The sequence below is a fragment of the Prenolepis imparis genome, unplaced genomic scaffold (genome assembly GCF_030444845.1).
Source record: "Prenolepis imparis isolate NDT839.2.m4 unplaced genomic scaffold, iyPreImpa1.0 SCAF_5, whole genome shotgun sequence".
Taxonomy (NCBI): Eukaryota; Metazoa; Arthropoda; class Insecta; order Hymenoptera; family Formicidae; genus Prenolepis; species Prenolepis imparis.
In genome coordinates this window covers 7,089,427-7,112,071 of record NW_028141163.1, presented here as the reverse complement: position 1 = coordinate 7,112,071, position 22,645 = coordinate 7,089,427, and the positions used below count along the sequence as shown (strand labels likewise).

Genomic DNA, 22,645 nt, shown 5'->3' with positions numbered 1-22,645 from the left:
ACCATATAATACAAAACGTAAAAATCTTTATATAATGCCCTACTTTCCTTTATTGCGTAATTCATAAAGTTTTTTTCTTGGAAAAATGCATTTTCTTGAAAAATGCGTAAGCGTGTATATATGTTACAGTAAATCTTCACGAGAAAAAAAAACATTTTATATCACGTTTAAAAATATCTATAATACATATCTCGTCGAAAGATCAAACTTTAATGAAAGATACAATGAATCATTAAATTCTTTTAAAGTAACCTCAAAGTTTTTCATGAAAATATATGTAATATTCATTATTATAGCTCGATCCCTTTTTAAATCTACTCGAAGCCATACATAACCGCACATCTAGTGAATGAAATCAATTATCGAAAAGCAATATTCCAATCTATCTATCGCAAATTACCGATGAAAGAGATATAAATCGAAATTGGAAGAAGCATTGGAGAAGAAAAATAGACTCAGAATAAACGTAAACTTACACTCGATATCACGATGCCGATATGCGTCTTCACGTTTAAAGTTGAAATATTTTCGGTTCCGGGTCAAAAGCAAATCATGTTATATTGTTTACGTAGCGTGGATTCATTGTATATGTGTGTATATATACACGCATCACGTCCCAAAGCTGTACCTGCGACAAGAGAGCTGTATTTGTGATTGTAAAGAATGATAAACAATATAAGATACTTAAGAATAGAAACAGTTTATATACAATACCGATGTTAAATTGAGACAATATTTTCCGTTTCGAAAGATAAGAGTACAAGTACGCAAGCGTCGTGACGAGATCTGACAAAGGGATGATTTCACACCAGTCGCTCTTCCTGATCACGTGACTGCCACGTGATGTCACGTGACCTCTTCACAGACTCGTGCGACACGAAGCGCTTTTGGGGTGCGTATAAATTTTTTTTAATTCTTCCTTACAATACATAAAATATTATAATACTACATGTTAATATTCCCTAATGAGCCTAAACATAAATTCTGCAATTTAAAATAATAATGGAATTTATTAATGTTTCAGAAAACATTTCCTATTTCTTTCCCATAATTATGTGGGCCCGAGGATACCCTTAGTATATACGCTACTGAAAGTTATCTGACTACTGCGCATGTGCAGTAAAATTCCTCCGTCTGACATCATTGCTGCGTCACGTCTCCTGACGTCACGTTTCCTTCCACCGCTGACAGCCAATCAGTGGCGCACGTTGACGTCAGTCGAGCTCGGTTCGTGCATCGAGTTGGATGGCGTGCAATGGCTGATAATTTGGGATTATCGCATCTGTCATCAACTGCGCGCTCCGCTCCGGTACGTGATATTTAACGCTTAATCTAACCTAATTGCATCCGATGTGTGCTGTAAAATATAGTTCTCTCACGCATAGATCCACGCATGTGAACAGCTGGATGTCTCATCGCCAGTCGGAAAGTGGGACGACGACGACTCTGCGGGATAGGAGGCTGATCGTTTGTTGACATTTTACCCGAGCCTGCGTATCGTATTTCGTTGATACATCGGACTCCTAAAGGATGGAGGAAAGCCCGACAAAAGTATGCAAGAGAGTCCAGCACGAGGATACCTCGGTGGGAAACAATCTACAAAGTCGCATGTGGAGTAACGGCGACGAAAGCGAGGACGATATCACCAGCGAGAACGCGTTGCTGAACGAAGTCAACGAACCGAGGTTTGTGCATAAACGAGCGCGCTTATCGAAATTATTTGCCGATCGGAGATTGTGGGTATACATAATTATCGCGAGAACAGTCAAATCACGTCGATAATTAAACGAATTATACGCGTCTCTTTATGTGGCACTCTTGGTGTCGTTACGTTTCTTTGTTGTGGTTCGACCAAGTGGACTCTGCTCGCTCATGTTAAAATATATAGTAAGTATTGATAGCGCTCGACTGTGTTTCCTCAATTAATTTTGTTCCGATAATCTATTGACAATGACCATGCTTGATAGATAGCGTGCTGTTGGAAAACTCGAAAAAGATTATTTGTTTGATGTGATTAAACGAAAATGTAAAAATCATCGATTGTGTTTTTTTTACATAATTATCAATTAAAATATAAATAAGGTTTTTAATTCTATATAATTCATATATTATATATTCTTTTGATTATTATTTTATTTGCGTGATTTAAAATAATTTAATGCTAATATTATATTATATTATATAAAAAGAATTCCATGATATAAAATAATATAGATAAATCTACTACAATCAATTATTATATATTATAGGCAAAATCATTCTACTCCAATGGAATGCAAAACTTGTCCAAGTCTCACTACTCTTGCGGAGGATAAAATGCGTCGCAAACTACGATTCTTTTTTATGAATCCAATTGAGAAGTGGCAGGCGAAACGACGTTTCCCATACAAATTCGTCGTCCAGGTCGTCAAGATTATCCTTGTGACTGTACAACTCTGTTTATTTGCACACAATAATTACATGCATGTGAATTATACTTGGGACAACCGAATCACATTCTCCCATCTCTTTTTGATGGGATGGGACTCTACGCAAGAGGTATACAGTTTCTTTGTTTACATACCTAGAAATCTAAATGATACTTTCATTTCTTGATGCTATGAAAATAAAATAACAAAAATAGTATTAAAAAAAACTATATTTTAATCATATAGTATGTTTTAAGAATTCTTAATTAAATGTAATCTAAGTAATCATCGCATTTTTTGACTATTTTACCTCTTATTCGATAACGTTTAGATATTATTGTACCTGTTATTGCAATTACAGTGTAATGCGAAATGAATTCTTCACTTTGCTCATTATTTCTCATGCTATAATGCTTGTGAATGACGTTTTAGGTACCTGCATATCCACCTGCGACGGGACCATTAGCCATTTACAAACGAAGCAATTTTTACAAAGCCATCGATTATGCTCTGCACGGCTACTACAACGTCGACGATGCCATTGGCTCGTACTCCTACATCGACGAGGACAATTCCGTCGGGCCTGTAATTTTATGCCTTTATCAGTACAAGGAAGGCACTATATTCGGTTTCAACGAGAGTTACGTGTTCAACAGCAATATTGTGCAGACTTGCGTGAACATCAGTCTTGAAGTTTTCGACACATTTAAATCATCGCACAATTTTCTGCAGGATAGAAACATTACCGTTAAGTTTTCCGCATTAGTTCGCGCCCATCTCAAGTTTGCTCTAAAGACGATAAACCTGAAAGCGGCCGGACCGATGACGTCGCCCGCTTGTTATCGTTTCAACATCAAGATCGACTTCGACAACCGCGATTTCGATGGACAGATGTTGCTCTCGTTAGACGCCGAGGCTAGGAAATTGCAGTGCAAAGGCGACACCCGCTATATCACGGATAATCGCATCGAATCTGCATTGAGAACTCTGCTAAATTTACTTGTAATAACAATCTGCGCGATCTCTTTGATGTTGTGTTCGCGAGCGATATACAGAGCGCAGCTGCTGAATGTCGAGACAATTAACTTCTTCAAGAAGACGTACGGCACGACATTGAGCTTCGAAGGCCGACTGGAATTTTTAAATTTCTGGTACATTATGATCATCGTCGCCGATCTATTGATCATTATTGGCACAATCATGAAGGAGCAAATTGAACGGAAACATTCCGAGAGCGATCACTGGAATATCTGCAGCATATGTCTCGGTACCGGCAATCTGTTGGTATGGTTTGGCTTGCTGCGCTATCTCGGCTTCTTCAAGACGTACAACGTCGTCATTTTGACCCTGAAAAAAGCGACGCCGAAGGTAGCAAGATTCCTGATATGTGCAATCCTCATTTACGCTGGTTTTGTATTCTGCGGTTGGCTGGTGCTCGGTCCATATAACTTGAAATTTCGTTCCCTCGCGACGACCTCCGAGTGCTTGTTTGCGTTGATCAACGGTGATGACATGTTTGCCACATTTTCCATCACGTCTTCCAAAGCATCAGTAGTAGTGTGGTGGTTCTGTAGAATCTATTTATACTCGTTCATTTCGTTGTACATTTATGTCGTCTTAAGTCTGTTCATTTCTGTGATAATGGACGCGTACGATACAATCAAGATTTACTATCGCGAGGGCTTTCCGAAAAACGATCTGCAAACGTTTATAGCTCCGTGCACGGAAGAAGCGTCAAGCGGCATCTTCAGGGATGATTCCGAAAGGAGCGATCTGACGGAGCTATTCGATCGATTTTGCTGTTGTCGAAAAAGGCCCTTTTACGGATCTTTCTCGGAATCGGTCACGGATTCCTCGACCAAATCGGAACAAGTGTACGATGGAGGTATCTGCGTCTAGTGCATTAATGGAAAGTACCTGGAGATATTACGGCGCAACTATAGATGCGCGATACGACACTAGGGCGGTTGCATCAACATTTTCGGTTTAATAATTTTAATCGACAATTTTTTTTTTTCTTTCTGAAAAAGGAAAAGTTAAATATAATGTGATTTTACAGTCGTACACAATTATTCGTGCATCTCTCTATTTAACTTACATAAGAAATTATATTTCTAAAGGAAATTGTAAATGTTAGAAAAAATTTTTCTTTAAGAGTGAGAAAATAACTAATTATTTTGTATAACAAAGTTATATTAAAAATATATTAGCTTCTATATTGCTAATTTCGATTTTTCTTATAATAAAAAAGAAGCAAGTTACCAAGTAACGATCGGAAAGAGATCAGCTCTAATTGATGTTGATGCAATCAAATATATAGACGAAATATTTTCACATTGGTTTGTAGCAAACATTGCATGTACGCAGCTATGTATTTCTGTTACTGCCACCTAAGTTTAATCCCAATATGTAATATTTTTAAAAAATCTTTATTTTATTACGTACAAAATGTATAAATTTCTCTTCTGCTTTAATTTTTATAATACATATAAAATAATTATTTGCAGCAGAAAAGGCAATTTTGCAACAGTTAAAAGATTTTCTACTGAATGTCTCCTAATAATTCCTTAACTTGCAGCATGTTGATTAAACAAGTAATTTTTTCAATGTATAAAGTATATTTATATATATAATAAACGTAACGTATTGCAAAGCAATGACGAGACAAACGCATTCAGCAGAAAACTTTAGACTGTTGATAGTGCGCCATAAAATGCTAATATAATGTCGATTTTTGCTGAACATGACCACGATTTTATCAATATGTTAAAAATTTAAGTACAGTATTTCATTTAAATATATACAATGTACATTTGTGTCTACAGTAACATATACGCTATACATTTATTATTGTACTTCATAATCGTAAATATATCTCTGATACTTAAAAAAATTACAAAGAATCTATATAATATTAATATACATTGCTTTTATGATATATACACAATATCGATAAATAATATAGGAAAGCAAAGTGATTAGAAACTTCGTACAAGTGTCGCAGCTTCATTGTTACATAAAGCACAAAATACAGTGTTATATACCAAAGTTATAAAAAAATATGTATAATATATAACTTATGTAAAAAATATTTATATTAATTGAATTATTATGTATTTATAGTGTATGATCAAGCTAACATATATTTCCACATAAAATTGATTATATAATATATAATTATAATCAAATGATCTGAACTATTCGATTATAAATCACTTAATTGTAATATTCTCTTTTACATATGATGCATATTATATTATATTAAAGAACATGGTCTTTGTATCGAGTGTATCTTATATATTTGTGCTTGTACATATATCGCATGCATTTTCATAAGATAAACCTGTACAAAAGCACACAACATTATATAATATATCCAAAGAAATATATTTATATATTTACATTGAAGTACAATAAAAAAAATGTTACTTTTTTCTAATTCTTCTAACTCTATCTCTGCATTTATATATCTTACATATGTAATTAAAAGGAAAACAATTTATTTTGAATGTTCAAATGAGAAATATTGTGCCATTGAATATAGTATTAATAAATATATAACAACTGTTTTGTAATTATTTAAAGGATTTCTTTTTAATAAGAGCCTTGAAATCTCTGAAAAGTGACTTGTATACTATGTTCTCATAATTTTTTCCATTATCTAAAATCTAAACTAACAGTCTAAAATAAGAAGAAATCGCATATATGTATCAAAAATAATTGTCAAAGTTTTCAAAGCAAAAAAGCAGCTTAAATAAAACCCCCATCTTGCAGTTTTGATTTTGCAATATTTTTTTGAAACTAATATTTTATTTTCCATATTTCCAATATCGCAAAGCATAAGCATATAAACAACCCGGTGTTCCTTTGTACTTTATTTCAATATAAAAAGATATCAATATTGCATGTTGATGAAGAGAAGGGAGAGGAAGGGAAACAAAGAGAGAAAGAGAGAGAGAGAGGGTAGTTGACGCGAACGCAGGATCGTGAAGCTTCGTGCGTTTTCGCGATCCTCACAGCTGGCGGCTGTATACACTCGGCTCTTTGTTTATCTTCGCGCGAATGCTCGATCTCAACTGATTACTGCCTAGTAGCATCGTAGCATCAGTCAGTGCCGAGTGCGCTGACCCGTGGGATGACTGCGGATGGTCATTGACCGCGACTGACAGGCACGATCTATTGTTTACATCTCATTGTCAGCGCGCACAACTCGACGTATCCTGAAGAGCGACGTGTCCCGGGTCTTCGTTCCTCCCGATCGTCGATTCTCGCGACGATAAGTGAACGAGCATGTCGTCGTCGAAGGTAGCGGGAAGCTCTCCCGCGAGGATCACGAGCAACAAAGGCGAGCAACAGGAATTTCCGCTTGGCCTCGATAAGGACGCTAGCGAACATAGCATCTCCAGTATGATGTCGTGCGTGTCGATTTCGCCCAAGCATGCGGAGAGCAGTCTCCGGGTGATGGAAAGTTACTTGCACAAGCAACAGCTGACAGACGTCACCTTGATCGCGGGTGAGCGAACCTGGCCGATGCTTTGTTTCGCATGATAGCGCTGGGTCGATGCGTTAACTGTCAACTGCTAAAATAATTCACCTAATAATAATTTAATAATCAATGTGTGTTTCAATTAATAGATAGGGAATATGATTATTATATTAATCATATTTTTTTACTTTTTAATAAATAATCAAATATATATCATATGATTTGTGGCTATTGTTCCAAATTTCCAACTACAAAAGTTGAAAATGAAGCATATTCAATTTGAGAAAATATCTTTGCATTATATTATATTTGAAAATATTCAATATGTCATCTGAAATATTTATTTTAATATTAATTTTAAATATTAAATTTTAAATAAATCTTAAATTATATTTTCTAATTTGTACTTTTTCTTTAGGAAATAAACGTGTCCCGGCTCATCGATTAGTACTAAGTGCTGGTTCAGAATATTTTGCTGCCATGTTCACAAGCTCTCTGCGAGAGTCAGCACAAAATGAAATAGAATTAATGCATGTAGATGGAGATGCATTGTGGGCTCTGGTTCTTTACTGTTATACAGGTAATTTTGTTTAAGAAATATTTAATCTAAAAGAACATTTTTTAGAAGTATTAATAATATTGTATTAAAAAAAATAATATATATAAGAGCTCTAATTTTTTAAGCCATTTTTACTAATCTTAATAATTCCTAATAAATTCCTAAAATTCCTTTTTTGTCTATGTGCAGGTTGCATAGAGTTACAGGAAGATAGTGTAGAGACCCTTCTTGCAACTGCGTGCCTATTACAATTAAATCCAGTTATTAAAGCGTGCTGTCAATTTCTCATCAAACAACTTCATCCAAGTAATTGCCTCGGCATACGAATGTTTGCCGATACACAGGGTTGTACAGAATTATTTGAACATGCACACGCATATACTACCAAACATTTCATGGAAGTTACAAGAAATCAAGAATTTTTACTCCTATCTGCTAACGAAGTCGCAAAATTACTTGAATCCGAGGATCTTAATGTTCCTTTAGAAGAAACTATTTTCCATGTAAGACTATAAGCATTATATAAACTATTTATAATCTAAATAATATTATAAATACAAAACAAATAATCTAGCATATTAAGAAAATGAATAAACTTTTGTGTAAAACATTAAAAAATGATTATATGATTATAAGGTATGCTTTTAATCATAGATATTTTTTTTAATTACTTATAAGTAAACATTCACATATGCAATTAAAATATATAAGCTTAATATACAGAATACAACTGCTATTGTATTATTATAATGTTATTTTAGGCCCTTATGATTTGGCTGGAGCATGATCCAGAAAATAGAAGTAAAGATGCCAGTGAATTATTAGGTCTAGTCAAATTACCATTATTATCACCCGCGGTAAGTTCATCAACAGCTTAACATTTTTGCTCAGCAAAACTATATTGTATAGATCAACTAATAAATTAAAACAGTTTATAGCTGACAATATTGAGAGCAATGAAATGTTTAAAGATCAAAGAATAGCGCAGGAATTAGTAATGGAAGCATTAAAGTACCATCTTCTGCCTGAACGAAGACCTCTACTTCAATCAGGAAGAACAAAACCAAGAAAAGCTACTGTGGGTACATTGTTAGCTGTTGGAGGAATGGATGCTAATAAAGGTAATTTATATATAAAATTATTTATAATATTGCGATTAAGATAAATGCAATGATATAATATCAATATTATTCTGTTTTAGTCATGTTTAATTTTTAACAAACGACGTAACTTTCAGGTGCGACATCCATAGATGCATTTTCATTGCGCGACAACGCTTGGAAATCTCTAGCTGCCATGAGCGGTAGAAGATTGCAATTTGGCGCCGTAGTAGTAGATAAGAAATTGATCGTTGCAGGCGGTAGAGATGGTTTAAAAACGCTAAACACGGTAGAATGCTTCGATTTTTCCACTCTTACCTGGAGTACACTTCCACCCATGAATGTACATCGTCATGGCTTAGGTATATATACACATTGTTGCGAGAGAATTTGCGAAATCGATAGCATGATTTATTTATTCACTTACTAATAACTTGCTAATATTTCTTATACAGGAGTAGCAGTCTTAGGTGGACCCTTGTATGCTGTTGGTGGTCACGATGGTTGGAGTTTTCTCGATACAGTAGAGAGATGGGATCCAGCAACACGTCAATGGAGTTCGATATGCCCTATGTCCATACAAAGGTCTACAGTTGGTGTAGCTGTATTAAATGATAAGTAAGTTTTGATGTATTGATAAATTATGAACCTTCAAAAATCGAATAAAAGCTTTTTTAGATATTTTTCAATGTTTAATTTAAAATTGTCAAATATATGCCAAAATGATATTCTATTATAGAAAGAAAACCAGTCTAGAACCGAAAAATTAATTTCTCAGTTTTTAAAAATTAACTTTATTATTACATCTTTTTTATTATTCAATGCAAATTTTCTTAATTATTTAAGCATTAAAAAAGTATTGTTAAGATAATTTCTTAATACAGTTTTTTTATGACATTTTGACAGATTATACGCTGTAGGAGGAAGAGATATCAGTTCCTGTTTAAATACTGTAGAATGCTACGATCCACATACTAATAAATGGACACCATGCGCGCCTATGTCAAAGAGACGAGGTGGTGTAGGCGTGGGAGTAGTAAACGGTTGTCTTTATGCACTTGGTGGTCATGATGCTCCAGCCAGTAATCCTAATGCAAGCAGATTTGATTGCGTAGAGAGGTAAAGCTGTACTATTACATTATGTATTAAGTGCATTTAAAATTTCTCAAGTTCAAGTACATAATGGAACATGACAATAGATATGATCCTAAAACCGATACATGGACAATGGTTGCGCCAATGAGTGTACCCCGAGATGCGGTCGGTGTGTGTGTGCTAGGTGACCGACTTATAGCTGTGGGAGGATATGACGGTCAGCAATATCTCACACTGGTAGAAGCCTACGATCCACATTCCAATGAATGGGAACCCGTAAGTGGATAAATTATTCTTGTAATTAAATAACAAATAATTTTAAATGTACATTTTATATATTGTTAAATTTAAACATGTTTATATTTAAAGGTTGCTCCTCTTAAAGCTGGCCGCGCGGGACCTTGCGTCGTTGTTAAAAATTTAGCTACTAGCATCTAAAGTTTTTTAATAGAAAATATATATATGTGAATTCTATTTTCTCTCAGAGTATAACAAAGATAATATTGCTTATTATAAATATTTTGGAATTTTAAGATATATGATAAATTATTATTAATAGATAAATTATTGAATAATTTTTTATATGAATTATAGAAATATGAGTGATATAAAATAAGTGCTGAGAGAAAAAAAATAAGTATTATAAAATAAGTATTATAGATATTTCAAATAACGTCTGTGTACTAAATTAATAATTCTTTATTAATAACTTCATAAAAATTAAAGTTTGACAAACTTAAAATCATTCTTATCATCGATCAACAATCTATAAGACTTATTTCTATATGATTTTATATTTTCACAATTATATGTAAATTACACGTTTCAGAAATAATAACACAATTTGCTCTCTTGTGATATTGTATGTTAAATTAATTGCAGTGTTATTTTTCTGGAACAATTTTATAGAGGTAACTTCATTTCTGAATAAATATTAAATTTCTTCTTACAATAATATATAACAACTTTTATAGGATTTTTACACATTTTTGTATTGTTATATTATATATATTAGGAATTAATTGTTATATTATATATATTAAGGAAATGATTCCAATCATTGTAATTGCCATACGTTTATTCGGCGCTTATTTACGAATTTGTACATATTATTGTGATTTTATATAAATTTTCAATGTAATAATGATTTTACTAATGACAATGTTTATAGTGTAATCTGTGTATCTATTATAATCTAAAGACAAAAAGCCAAAAGTTTTTTAATAGAATATATATATATAAACAATTCTCTCTCAGAAAATATAACACAGGTAATACTGCTTTTTATAATATCTTTAAAGTATTCTAAGATGTATGATAAATTGATAAATATTTACTATAAATGAGTGATATAAAATAAGTGTGAGAGAAACTGAAAAATAAATATTATAGATATAAGTACTTCAAACATCTGTGTATAAAATAACATTAATAAATTCATGAAAATTAAAAGTTTGATAAGCATTGACAAACGAAGAAAATTTACATATATAGAACAATTTTATTTTTCTCATTAAACTAAATGTTTTATTTACACATGTATGATGTACATTCCTATATTTGGTGGTTATAACTTTTCTTAAAATAAATAAGATTGATCATATCAACTAATTAAAAAAAAAAAACCCTTCACATCATTTAAGTTTACATTACATTAGTCTTTTAATTATTTTCTTAACAAGCCGAGAAAGTCCTAAAACAATCATAATAACAAATTACATATCTCACAAAATTATAAATAAAAAATTTGTAAAAATTATTAGAAATCTAGAAAATACTTGTGTTTTATCTCTTTTCAAAAACAATCTTACAAAAAATATCTGTGATTAAATTCTAAATATGGAAAGTAGAGAATATATTTTGGCTTACCGCGGAAAATCCGAGGTTGGCTCTGCAAACTTATGTCTGACCATAAATGTAGCGATGGCTTCCGCTACTTTATCTGGAACATCTTCGTGAACAGCATGTCCACAAGCAGGTAATACTTGCATTTGGAATTTACCTATTTTTTTCATAAATAATTATTTTATTAAAAAATACTAAAAGCTATATCGTAATTTTGAATAATTATATTATTAATAATTTGAAAATATACCTTGCATTTGTCCTACAATAAGTTCACGATCTAGTCTATCAACTCCTGCTAACAACAACATTTTTGGAACTGGGACATTCAAGAATGCCGTTGATAATCCTTTAAACCAGCCGAACCAGTGCTGTTCTGTCTTTGCTAGATCTATTCTCCATACATATTTCCTGTTAGAGGCAGAAATAGCAGAAGACGCAGGTGGTGGCATACTGAATGATTCTTCCTCTTGAATAATATCATCTCGTGGTACAACTGGTTCTGGATTAGATTCACATGTGTTGTATTGGGTTGGCAATGAGTCAATATCATGAGTTGCTAATTTGCTAGTTTCAATGCTGAAATGGCACGTGTATTGCACATAACTCGATTTATTTTAATATAAAAATATTAAAAAAGCTTAAATATTTTTAAAAACTCACTAACTTCTTTATTTGTCCAGGAACCGAGACCTTTGCAGATTGTATATTACGAATTTGTCCACTACGAACACTGAAAAATGATTAAAGATAGTTTATTATTATTTTAGAACTTTATTCTATTTTATATAAAAGTAGAAAATTATAAATTAATTACTTCGTTATCAGTTATTTTCAAACAACAAATTTAATTATTTAACAAGAACACCTAATACTTATAATAAAATAATTAACAAAAAATAAAAATATGTTGAATACTAACCACCATTCTATAGCTTGAGATATAGTGCTAAAACTAGACGGTCGAGATCTTAAAAAACTCTGCATAGAAGCTAATGCATCCATTGCTGTACCCTCTACAACATCTATAACTCCTAATCCATATAAATTTGGAATTAACGGAGCTGCTTTTACAGCTACCGCTCCACCCATGCTGTGGCCGACAAGAACTATTGGAGTATCACGTGCAACTGCGTCTATAATAGCTGCAACATCCCTAGTTAAAAAGATAAGTAATTTATTAAAAATTAAAAAGATTTCTTAAAATTGTATATAGAATGACTTACAAGACTATTAAAGTGCACTAGTGAAACATTTATAAAATGAATAAAATTGAATACTGTACTTCATATAATTTCAGATCATAAATATATACAATATTATGATTTTCTTTGCATTCATAGTAAAGAATTTTTAACAAATTTCAATCACACATAACCATTCTTTTTTTTACTTAAAAAATACAGATGTATAAAAAGTCTATATAATCAATATAAAACATCAAATATAGTACATTTCTCACTCACAATGCTAAAGTATCTGCGGACAAATCCTCATCATCCGTAGTGTAAGTATCTCCATGACCTCTAAGATCAATGGCCATGACTCTACACGATACCATTGTCATAATGGATTTCTAAAATTCATACTGTGTATTAATTTTTTTCTTTTTATACTGTGTAATTGAATTTTTTGCAAATGATGCCTACTGTAAGTTCTGCCCATGTTAAGCCGCTGTAACCACCACCGTGTAATAAAACTAATAATGGTCCTTCAATGCCTTTGATATAAACATGAAATGTATTCTGTCCTATTGGCACATCCTTGGAATGATCAAAGTACGGATTCCACTGCACGGGATCGTAGTCTCTCTTTTGCGATTTTGACTTATTAATTCTAAAAAAGAAGTACTCTTGTATACGATTTTGTAGCAATCCGAAAAACATATATATTTCACTCCATCTTTCAACAAATCAGTCTTGCTTGTACACAATTTCATAAAAAGCTACACAAACCTGGAATTTAATGCTGAAAATTTGACAGCTGACGGTGGTAACCTGGATTTCAAAATTGACTTTTGAAGAGCAGACATGTTGATATAGCGTTTACGTCAGTGGCACCGTATCGGAAATCGGAAATGTTGCTTATGATTTATGCTCGCAGCCACACATATGCAAAAATAATACTCCACAAGATGTAGTTATGCGTACCGAGGTGGTGAGTAAGAAAAGCGCGGAAGATATATATGACATTAACGAATACCACCGGCGAAAAGAATTGTCAAGAACGCGAAACTCACGCACATCCCACGCTATCACACATCGACAAGATGAACCGCAAATGGCGCACACACAGATGTTTTTTTTTTACTAAATACTGCATTCGATTCTCTCGCATCTAGCAACAACAGTGCAAAAGGGAGAATCTTATTAGCGCATTCGAAGAAAAAAAACAGCTAACTTAGAATTAAGAAATATGTATTTAAATAAAGAAAGCTGTTTGTATGTATGCATATGTACATGACATATGTAAAAATAACAGAAACAACATGGCGTAACCAATCAAATTCGCTCCCTCCTTCACTCTATTTGAAAATTTATATATATAATTTTATATATAGTCGCCAAGAAAATAAAAATAGAATTATTGAAATTATTAAAATATTTATTAAATTATTAAACTATTGAACTTATTAAAATATTTATTTTTATATACATATAATTATTTGTTTAAATTAATTCTTTATTCATATCCATCCATCCATTTCCATTCCATTTCTAAAGCCTAAATAATCGATAATCGAAAGTCTCGAAGTGATTGATTATTACTAATAGGTTATAGGCAGAAAGAAGGAATGAGAGGGGCCACGCCGCCGTTTTTCGAGAAACGCTTTTTCTAGCTGGTACAGTGGCGCTAACTGGATCCATTTTAGAGCCGGCGGTACTTCGAAGCCAGATCCATATAATTTTGAAAACAATTATACATACACAAGAATTTCCATATCGTACAAATCATATTTTAGAGTGTAAATTTTATCTTTTAGAACACTCAGATTGTTGTTTAATAGTATATCAACCATACCGTCCCTTATTAACATTAACTCAGGATGTGGGACCAGATGATAAATTACTTACTCTTGCATGGCGTATAATTAATGATAGTTTAAGGACAGAAGTATGTTTTAATAAATATAATTATCCTTCTTATCAAATAGCTCAATAGCTATTGTTTATTACCAATATTATTACCAATGTAAGCAGTATTATTTTTACAATGTGTAGTGTGTATTAAAAAGACATTTTATATTTAACAATGTCTATTTTGTTTTTTTTTTACAGGTCTGCAATAGCTTGTCTGCTATTTAATAGTGGTTCACAGAAATAAATAGAGATTTGAAAGCCAGTTCTGTTGCTGTTGCCGTTTCTGCTTTTGTTTCTGTTGCCAGTTCTGTTGCTGTTGCTGTTTCTGTTGTCAATTCTGTTGCTGTTTCCGTTGCCGTTTCTGTTGCTGTTTCTGTTGCTGTTTTTGTTGCCAGGTCTGTTGATATTGCCAGTTCTGTTGCTGTTTCTGTTGTCGTTGCCAGTACTGTTGCTGTTTCTGTTGCCGTTTCTGTTGCTGTCTGCATGGTACCAAAAGATTCTGTAATCAATGTACTATTAAAATGTATAATCGATGAATTTCTGGCTCGTCTTAAAATATTAGAAATTGATACCATTTTCCGGCTGACCCTATGCGACGCATATTTATTTTATGTATATCATATTAAAAAAATTGTACGCTGGTGTCTGCATGGTACCAAAAGATTCTGCAATCAATGTACTATTAAAATGTATAATCGATAAATTTTTGGCTCGTCTTTAAATATTAGAACTCGATACTTTTTTACCGCTGACCCTATGCGACGCAATTTTATTTTATGTATACCAAGTTAAAAAATTTGTACGCTGGTGTCTGTTTGGTACCAAATGATTCTGTAATCAATGTACTATTAATATATATAATCGATGAATTTTTGGCTCGTCTAAAAATATTAGAAATTCATACATTTTTGACGCGGACCCTGTGCGACGCATACTTATTTTATGTTTATCAAATTAAAAAATGTGTACGCTGGTGTCTGGTTGGTACCAAATAATTCTGTAATCAATGTACTATTAAAATGTATAATCAATGAATTTTTGGCTCGTTTTTAAATATTAGAAAGCGATACTCTTTTACCGCTGACTCCATGCGACGCAAGCTTATTTTATGTATATCAAGTTAAAAAATTTGTACGCTGGTGTCTGCTTGGTACCAAATAATTCTGTAATCAATGTACTATTAAAATGTATAATCGATGAATTGTTGGCTCGTTTTTAAATATTAGAATTCGATACTCTTTTACCGCTGACCCCATGCGACGCAAGCTTATTTTATGTATAGCAAATGAAAAAATTTGTACGCTGGTGTCTGCTTGGTACCAAATGATTCTGTACTCAATGTACTATTAAAATGTATAATCGATGAATTTTTGGCTCGTCTTAAAATATTAGAAATCAATACTTTTTTAACGCTGAATCTATGCGACGCAACATTATTTTATGTATATCAAGTTAAAAATTTTGTACGCTGGTGTCTGCTTGGTACCAAATAATTCTGTAATCAATGTACTATTAAAATGTATAATCGATGAATTTTTGGCTCGTCTCAAAATATTAGAAATCGATACTTTTTTACCGCTGACCCTATGCGACGCATCCTTAATTTATGTATAGCAAATGAAAAAGTTTGTACGCTGCTGTCTGCTTGGTACCAAAAGATTCTGTAATCAATGTACTATTAAAATGTATAATCGATGAATTTTTGGCTCGTCTTAAAATATTAGAAATTGATACTTTTTTTACGCGAACCCTGTGCGACGCATTGTTAATTTATGTTTATCATATTAAAAAATTTGTACGCTGGTGTCTGTATGGTACCGAAAGATTCTGTAATCCATGTACTATTAAAATGTATAATCGATGAATTTTTGGCTCGTCTTAAAATATTAGAAATCGATACTTTTTTGACGCGGACCCTGTGCGACGCATCCTTATATTATGTTTATCGTATTAAAAAATTTTTACGCTGGTGCCTGCATGGTACCAAAAGATTCTGTAATCAATGTACTATTAAAATGTATAATCGATGAATTTTTGGCTCGTCTTAAGATATTAGAAATCGATACTTTTTTGACGCGGACCCTGTGCGACGAATCCTTATTTTATGTTTATCGTATTAAAAAATTTGTACGCTGGTGTCTGCATGGTACCAAAAGATTCTGTAAACAATGTACTATTAAAATGTATAATCGATGAATTTTTGGCTCGTCTTAAAATATTAGAAATCGATACTTTTTTACCGCTGACCCTATGCGACGCATCCTTAATTTATGTATAGCAAATGAAAAAGTTTGTACGCTGTTGTCTGCTTGGTACCAAAAGATTCTGTAATCAATGTACTATTAAAATGTATAATCGATGAATTTTTGGCTCGTCTTAAAATATTAGAAATCGATACTTTTTTACCGCTGACCCTATGCGACGCATCCTTAATTTATGTATAGCAAATGAAAAAGTTTGTACGCTGTTGTCTGCTTGGTACCAAAAGATTCTGTAATCAATGTACTATTAAAATGTATAATCGATGAATTTTTGGCTCGTCTTAAAATATTAGAAATTGATACTTTTGGGCGCGGACCCTGTGCGACGCATCCTTATTTTATGTTTATCGTATTAAAAAATTTGTACGCTGGTGCCTGCATGGTACCAAAAGATTCTGTTATAAATGTACTATTATAATGTATATTCGATGAATTTTTGGCTCGTCTTAAAATATTAGCAATCGATACTTTTTTACCGCTGACCCTATGCGACGCAACTTTATTTTATGTATATCAAGTTAAAAAATTTGTACGCTGGTGTCTGCATGGTACCAAAAGATTCTGTAAACAATGTACTATTAAAATGTATAATCGATGAATTTTTGGCTCGTCTTAAAATATTAGAAATCGATACTTTTTTACCGCTGACCCTATGCGACGCATCCTTAATTTATGTATAGCAAATGAAAAAGTTTGTACGCTGTTGTCTGCTTGGTACCAAAAGATTCTGTAATCAATGTACTATTAAAATGTATAATCGATGAATTTTTGGCTCGTCTTAAAATATTAGAAATTGTTACTTTTGTGGCGCGGACCCTGTGCGACGCATCCTTATTTTATGTTTATCGTATTAAAAAATTTGTACGCTGGTGTCTGCATGGTACCAAAAGATTCTGTAATCAATGTACTATTAAAATGTATAATCGATGAATTTTTGGCTCGTCTTAAAATATTAGCAATCGATACTTTTTTACCGCTGACCCTACGCGACGCAACTTTATTTTATGATTATCAAGTTAAAAAATTTGTACGCTGGTGTCTGTTTGGTACCAAATGATTCTGTAATCAATGTAGTATTAAAATGTATAATCGATGAATTTTTGGCTCGACTTAAAATATTAGAAATCGATACTTTTTTACCGCTGACCCTATGCGACGCATCCTTAATTTATGTATAGCAAATGAAAAAGTTTGTACGCTGTTGTCTGCTTGGTACCAACAGATTCTGTAATCAATGTACTATTAAAATGTATAATCGATGAATTTTTGGCTCGTCTTAAAATATTAGAAATTGATACTTTTTTGACGCGAACCCTGTGCGACGCATTGTTAATTTATGTTTATCATATTAAAAAATTTGTACGCTGGTGTCTGCATGGTACCGAAAGATTCTGTAATCCATGTACTATTAAAATGTATAATCGATGAATTTTTGGCTCGTCTTAAAATATTAGAAATCGATACTTTTTTACCGCTGACCCTATGCGACGCATCCTTAATTTATGTATAGCAAATGAAAAAGTTTGTACGCTGTTGTCTGCTTGGTACCAAAAGATTCTGTAATCAATGTACTATTAAAATGTATAATCGATGAATTTTTGGCTCGTCTTAAAATATTAGAAATTGATACTTTTGTGGCGCGGACCCTGTGCGACGCATCCTTATTTTATGTTTATCGTATTAAAAATTTTGTACGCTGGTGTCTGCTTGGTACCAAATAATTCTGTAATAAATGTACTATTAAAATGTATAAAAGATGAATTTTTGGCTCGTCTTAAAATATTGGAAATTGATACTTTTTACCGCTGACCCTATGCGACGCAACTTTATTTTAAGTATATCAAGGTACAAAATTTGTACGCTGGTGTCTGTTTGGTATCAAATGATTCTGTACTCAATGTACTATTAAAATGTATAATCGATGAATTTTTGGCTCGTCTTAAAATATTAGAAATCGATACTTTTTTACCGCTGACCCTATGCGACGCATCCTTAATTTATGTATAGCAAATGAAAAAGTTTGTACGCTGTTGTCTGCTTGGTACCAACAGATTCTGTAATCAATGTACTATTAAAATGTATAATCGATGAATTTTTGGCTCGTCTTAAAATATTAGAAATTGATACTTTTTTGACGCGAACCCTGTGCGACGCATTGTTAATTTATGTTTATCATATTAAAAAATTTGTACGCTGGTGTCTGCATGGTACCGAAAGATTCTGTAATCCATGTACTATTAAAATGTATAATCGATGAATTTTTGGCTCGTCTTAAAATATTAGAAATTGATACTTTTTTACCGCTGACCCTATGCGACGCATCCTTAATTTATGTATAGCAAATGAAAAAGTTTGTACGCTGTTGTCTGCTTGGTACCAAAAGATTCTGTAATCAATGTACTATTAAAATGTATAATCGATGAATTTTTGGCTCGTCTTAAAATATTAGAAATCGATACTTTTTACCGCTGACCCTATGCGACGCATCCTTAATTTATGTATAGCAAATGAAAAAGTTTGTACGCTGTTGTCTGCTTGGTACCAAAAGATTCTGTAATCAATGTACTATTAAAATGTATAATCGATGAATTTTTGGCTCGTCTTAAAATATTAGAAATTGTTACTTTTGTGGCGCGGACCCTGTGCGACGCATCCTTATTTTATGTTTATCGTATTAAAAAAATTGTAAGCTGGTGCCTGCATGGTACCAAAAGATTCTGTTATCAATGTACTATTAAAATGTATATTCGATGAATTTTTGGCTCGTCTTAAAATATTAGCAATCGATACTTTTTTACCGCTGACCCTATGCGACGCAACTTTATTTTATGTATATCAAGTTAAAAAATTTGTACGCTGGTGTCTGCATGGTACCAAAAGATTCTGTAAACAATGTACTATTAAAATGTATAATCGATGAATTTTTGGCTCGTCTTAAAATATTAGAAATCGATACTTTTTTACCGCTGACCCTATGCGACGCATCCTTAATTTATGTATAGCAAATGAAAAAGTTTGTACGCTGTTGTCTGCTTGGTACCAGAAGATTCTGTAATCAATGTACTATTAAAATGTATAATCGATGAATTTTTGGCTCGTCTTAAAATATTAGAAATTGATACTTTTTACCGCTGACCCTATGCGACGCAACTTTATTTTAAGTATATCAAGGTACAAAATTTGTACGCTGGTGTCTGTTTGGTACCAAATGATTCTGTACTCAATGTACTATTAAAATGTATAATCGATGAATTTTTGGCTCGTCTTAAAATATTAGAAATCGATAATTTTTTACCGCTGACCCTATGCGACGCATCCTTAATTTATGTATAGCAAATGAAAAAGTTTGTACGCTGTTGTCTGCTTGGTACCAAAAGATTCTGTAATCAATGTACTATTAAAATGTATAATCGATGAATTTTTGGCTCGTCTTAAAATATTAGAAATTGTTACTTTTGTGGCGCGGACCCTGTGCGACGCATCCTTAATTTATGTATAGCAAATGAAAAAGTTTGTACGCTGTTGTCTGCTTGGTACCAAAAGATTCTGTAATCAATGTACTATTAAAATGTATAATCGATGAATTTTTGGCTCGTCTTAAAATATTAGAATTTGATACTTTTTTGACGCGAACCCTGTGCGACGCATTGTTAATTTATGTTTATCATATTAAAAAATTTGTACGCTGGTGTCTGCATGGTACCGAAAGATTCTGTAATCAATGTACTATTAAAATGTATAATCGATGAATTTTTGGCTCGTCTTAAAATATTAGAAATCGATACTTTTTTACCGCTGACCCTATGCGACGCATCCTTAATTTATGTATAGCAAATGAAAAAGTTTGTACGCTGTTGTCTGCTTGGTACCAAAAGATTCTGTAATCAATGTACTATTAAAATGTATAATCGATGAATTTTTGGCTCGTCTTAAAATATTAGAAATCGATACTTTTTTACCGCTGACCCTATGCGACGCATCCTTAATTTATGTATAGCAAATGAAAAAGTTTGTACGCTGTTGTCTGCTTGGTACCAAAAGATTCTGTAATCAATGTACTATTAAAATGTATAATCGATGAATTTTTGGCTCGTCTTAAAATATTAGAAATTGATACTTTTGTGGCGCGGACCCTGTGCGACGCATCCTTATTTTATGTTTATCGTATTAAAAAATTTGTACGCTGGTGCCTGCATGGTACCAAAAGATTCTGTTATAAATGTACTATTAAAATGTATATTCGATGAATTTTTGGCTCGTCTTAAAATATTAGCAATCGATACTTTTTTACCGCTGACCCTATGCGACGCAACTTTATTTTATGTATATCAAGTTAAAAAATTTGTACGCTGGTGTCTGCATGGTACCAAAAGATTCTGTAAACAATGTACTATTAAAATGTATAATCGATGAATTTTTGGCTCGTCTTAAAATATTAGAAATCGATACTTTTTTACCGCTGACCCTATGCGACGCATCCTTAATTTATGTATAGCAAATGAAAAAGTTTGTACGCTGTTGTCTGCTTGGTACCAAAAGATTCTGTAATCAATGTACTATTAAAATGTATAATCGATGAATTTTTGGCTCGTCTTAAAATATTAGAAATTGTTACTTTTGTGGCGCGGACCCTGTGCGACGCATCCTTATTTTATGTTTATCGTATTAAAAAATTTGTACGCTGGTGTCTGCATGGTACCAAAAGATTCTGTAATCAATGTACTATTAAAATGTATAATCGATGAATTTTTGGCTCGTCTTAAAATATTAGCAATCGATACTTTTTTACCGCTGACCCTACGCGACGCAACTTTATTTTGTGAATATCAAGTTAAAAAATTTGTACGCTGGTGTCTGTTTGGTACCAAATGATTCTGTAATCAATGTAGTATTAAAATGTATAATCGATGAATTTTTGGCTCGACTTAAAATATTAGAAATCGATACTTTTTTACCGCTGACCCTATGCGACGCATCCTTAATTTATGTATAGCAAATGAAAAAGTTTGTACGCTGTTGTCTGCTTGGTACCAACAGATTCTGTAATCAATGTACTATTAAAATGTATAATCGATGAATTTTTGGCTCGTCTTAAAATATTAGAAATTGATACTTTTTTGACGCGAACCCTGTGCGACGCATTGTTAATTTATGTTTATCATATTAAAAAATTTGTACGCTGGTGTCTGCATGGTACCGAAAGATTCTGTAATCAATGTACTATTAAAATGTATAATCGATGAATTTTTGGCTCGTCTTAAAATATTAGAAATCGATACTTTTTTACCGCTGACCCTATGCGACGCATCCTTAATTTATGTATAGCAAATGAAAAAGTTTGTACGCTGTTGTCTGCTTGGTACCAAAAGATTCTGTAATCAATGTACTATTAAAATGTATAATCGATGAATTTTTGGCTCGTCTTAAAATATTAGAAATCGATACTTTTTTACCGCTGACCCTATGCGACGCATCCTTAATTTATGTATAGCAAATGAAAAAGTTTGTACGCTGTTGTCTGCTTGGTACCAAAAGATTCTGTAATCAATGTACTATTAAAATGTATAATCGATGAATTTTTGGCTCGTCTTAAAATATTAGAAATTGATACTTTTGTGGCGCGGACCCTGTGCGACGCATCCTTATTTTATGTTTATCGTATTAAAAAATTTGTACGCTGGTGCCTGCATGGTACCAAAAGATTCTGTTATAAATGTACTATTAAAATGTATATTCGATGAATTTTTGGCTCGTCTTAAAATATTAGCAATCGATACTTTTTTACCGCTGACCCTATGCGACGCAACTTTA

At 32.6% G+C, this 22,645-nt stretch overlaps 3 protein-coding genes across 4 annotated transcripts; 2 read left to right on the top strand and 1 right to left on the bottom strand.

Moving 5' to 3' along the window:
• Positions 1 to 1,171: 1,171 nt before the first annotated feature.
• LOC145936638 (mucolipin-3) lies at positions 1,172 to 5,947 on the top strand. 2 transcript variants are annotated; one of them, XM_083039007.1, is made up of 4 exons: positions 1,172 to 1,309; positions 1,386 to 1,685; positions 2,250 to 2,538; positions 2,841 to 5,947. In XM_083039007.1, exons 2-4 carry the CDS (start codon positions 1,531 to 1,533, stop codon positions 4,305 to 4,307), a joined length of 1,911 nt encoding a protein of 636 aa, XP_082895133.1. In that variant the 5' UTR covers positions 1,172 to 1,309; positions 1,386 to 1,530; the 3' UTR covers positions 4,308 to 5,947. The 2 variants fall into 2 exon arrangements, with proteins under 2 accessions (XP_082895133.1, XP_082895134.1); XM_083039008.1 differs by having other exon boundaries at positions 1,176 to 1,309; positions 1,404 to 1,685.
• A 346-nt stretch (positions 5,948 to 6,293) lies between these two features.
• On the top strand, positions 6,294 to 10,974 carry LOC145936639 (kelch-like protein 5). The gene is made up of 10 exons (XM_083039009.1): positions 6,294 to 6,921; positions 7,313 to 7,474; positions 7,643 to 7,956; positions 8,215 to 8,310; positions 8,385 to 8,574; positions 8,691 to 8,915; positions 9,009 to 9,171; positions 9,460 to 9,672; positions 9,753 to 9,924; positions 10,018 to 10,974. Exons 1-10 carry the CDS (start codon positions 6,699 to 6,701, stop codon positions 10,084 to 10,086), a joined length of 1,827 nt encoding a protein of 608 aa, XP_082895135.1. The 5' UTR covers positions 6,294 to 6,698; the 3' UTR covers positions 10,087 to 10,974.
• Positions 10,975 to 11,123: 149 nt separating this feature from the next.
• LOC145936645 (protein phosphatase methylesterase 1) lies at positions 11,124 to 13,920 on the bottom strand. Its single transcript, XM_083039024.1, has 8 exons — positions 13,449 to 13,920; positions 13,143 to 13,329; positions 12,960 to 13,069; positions 12,416 to 12,649; positions 12,161 to 12,226; positions 11,744 to 12,072; positions 11,518 to 11,650; positions 11,124 to 11,341 (listed from the first exon to the last, which is right to left on the bottom strand). Exons 1-8 carry the CDS (start codon positions 13,523 to 13,525, stop codon positions 11,323 to 11,325), a joined length of 1,155 nt encoding a protein of 384 aa, XP_082895150.1. The 5' UTR covers positions 13,526 to 13,920; the 3' UTR covers positions 11,124 to 11,322.
• Between the last annotated feature and the right edge of the window lie 8,725 nt (positions 13,921 to 22,645).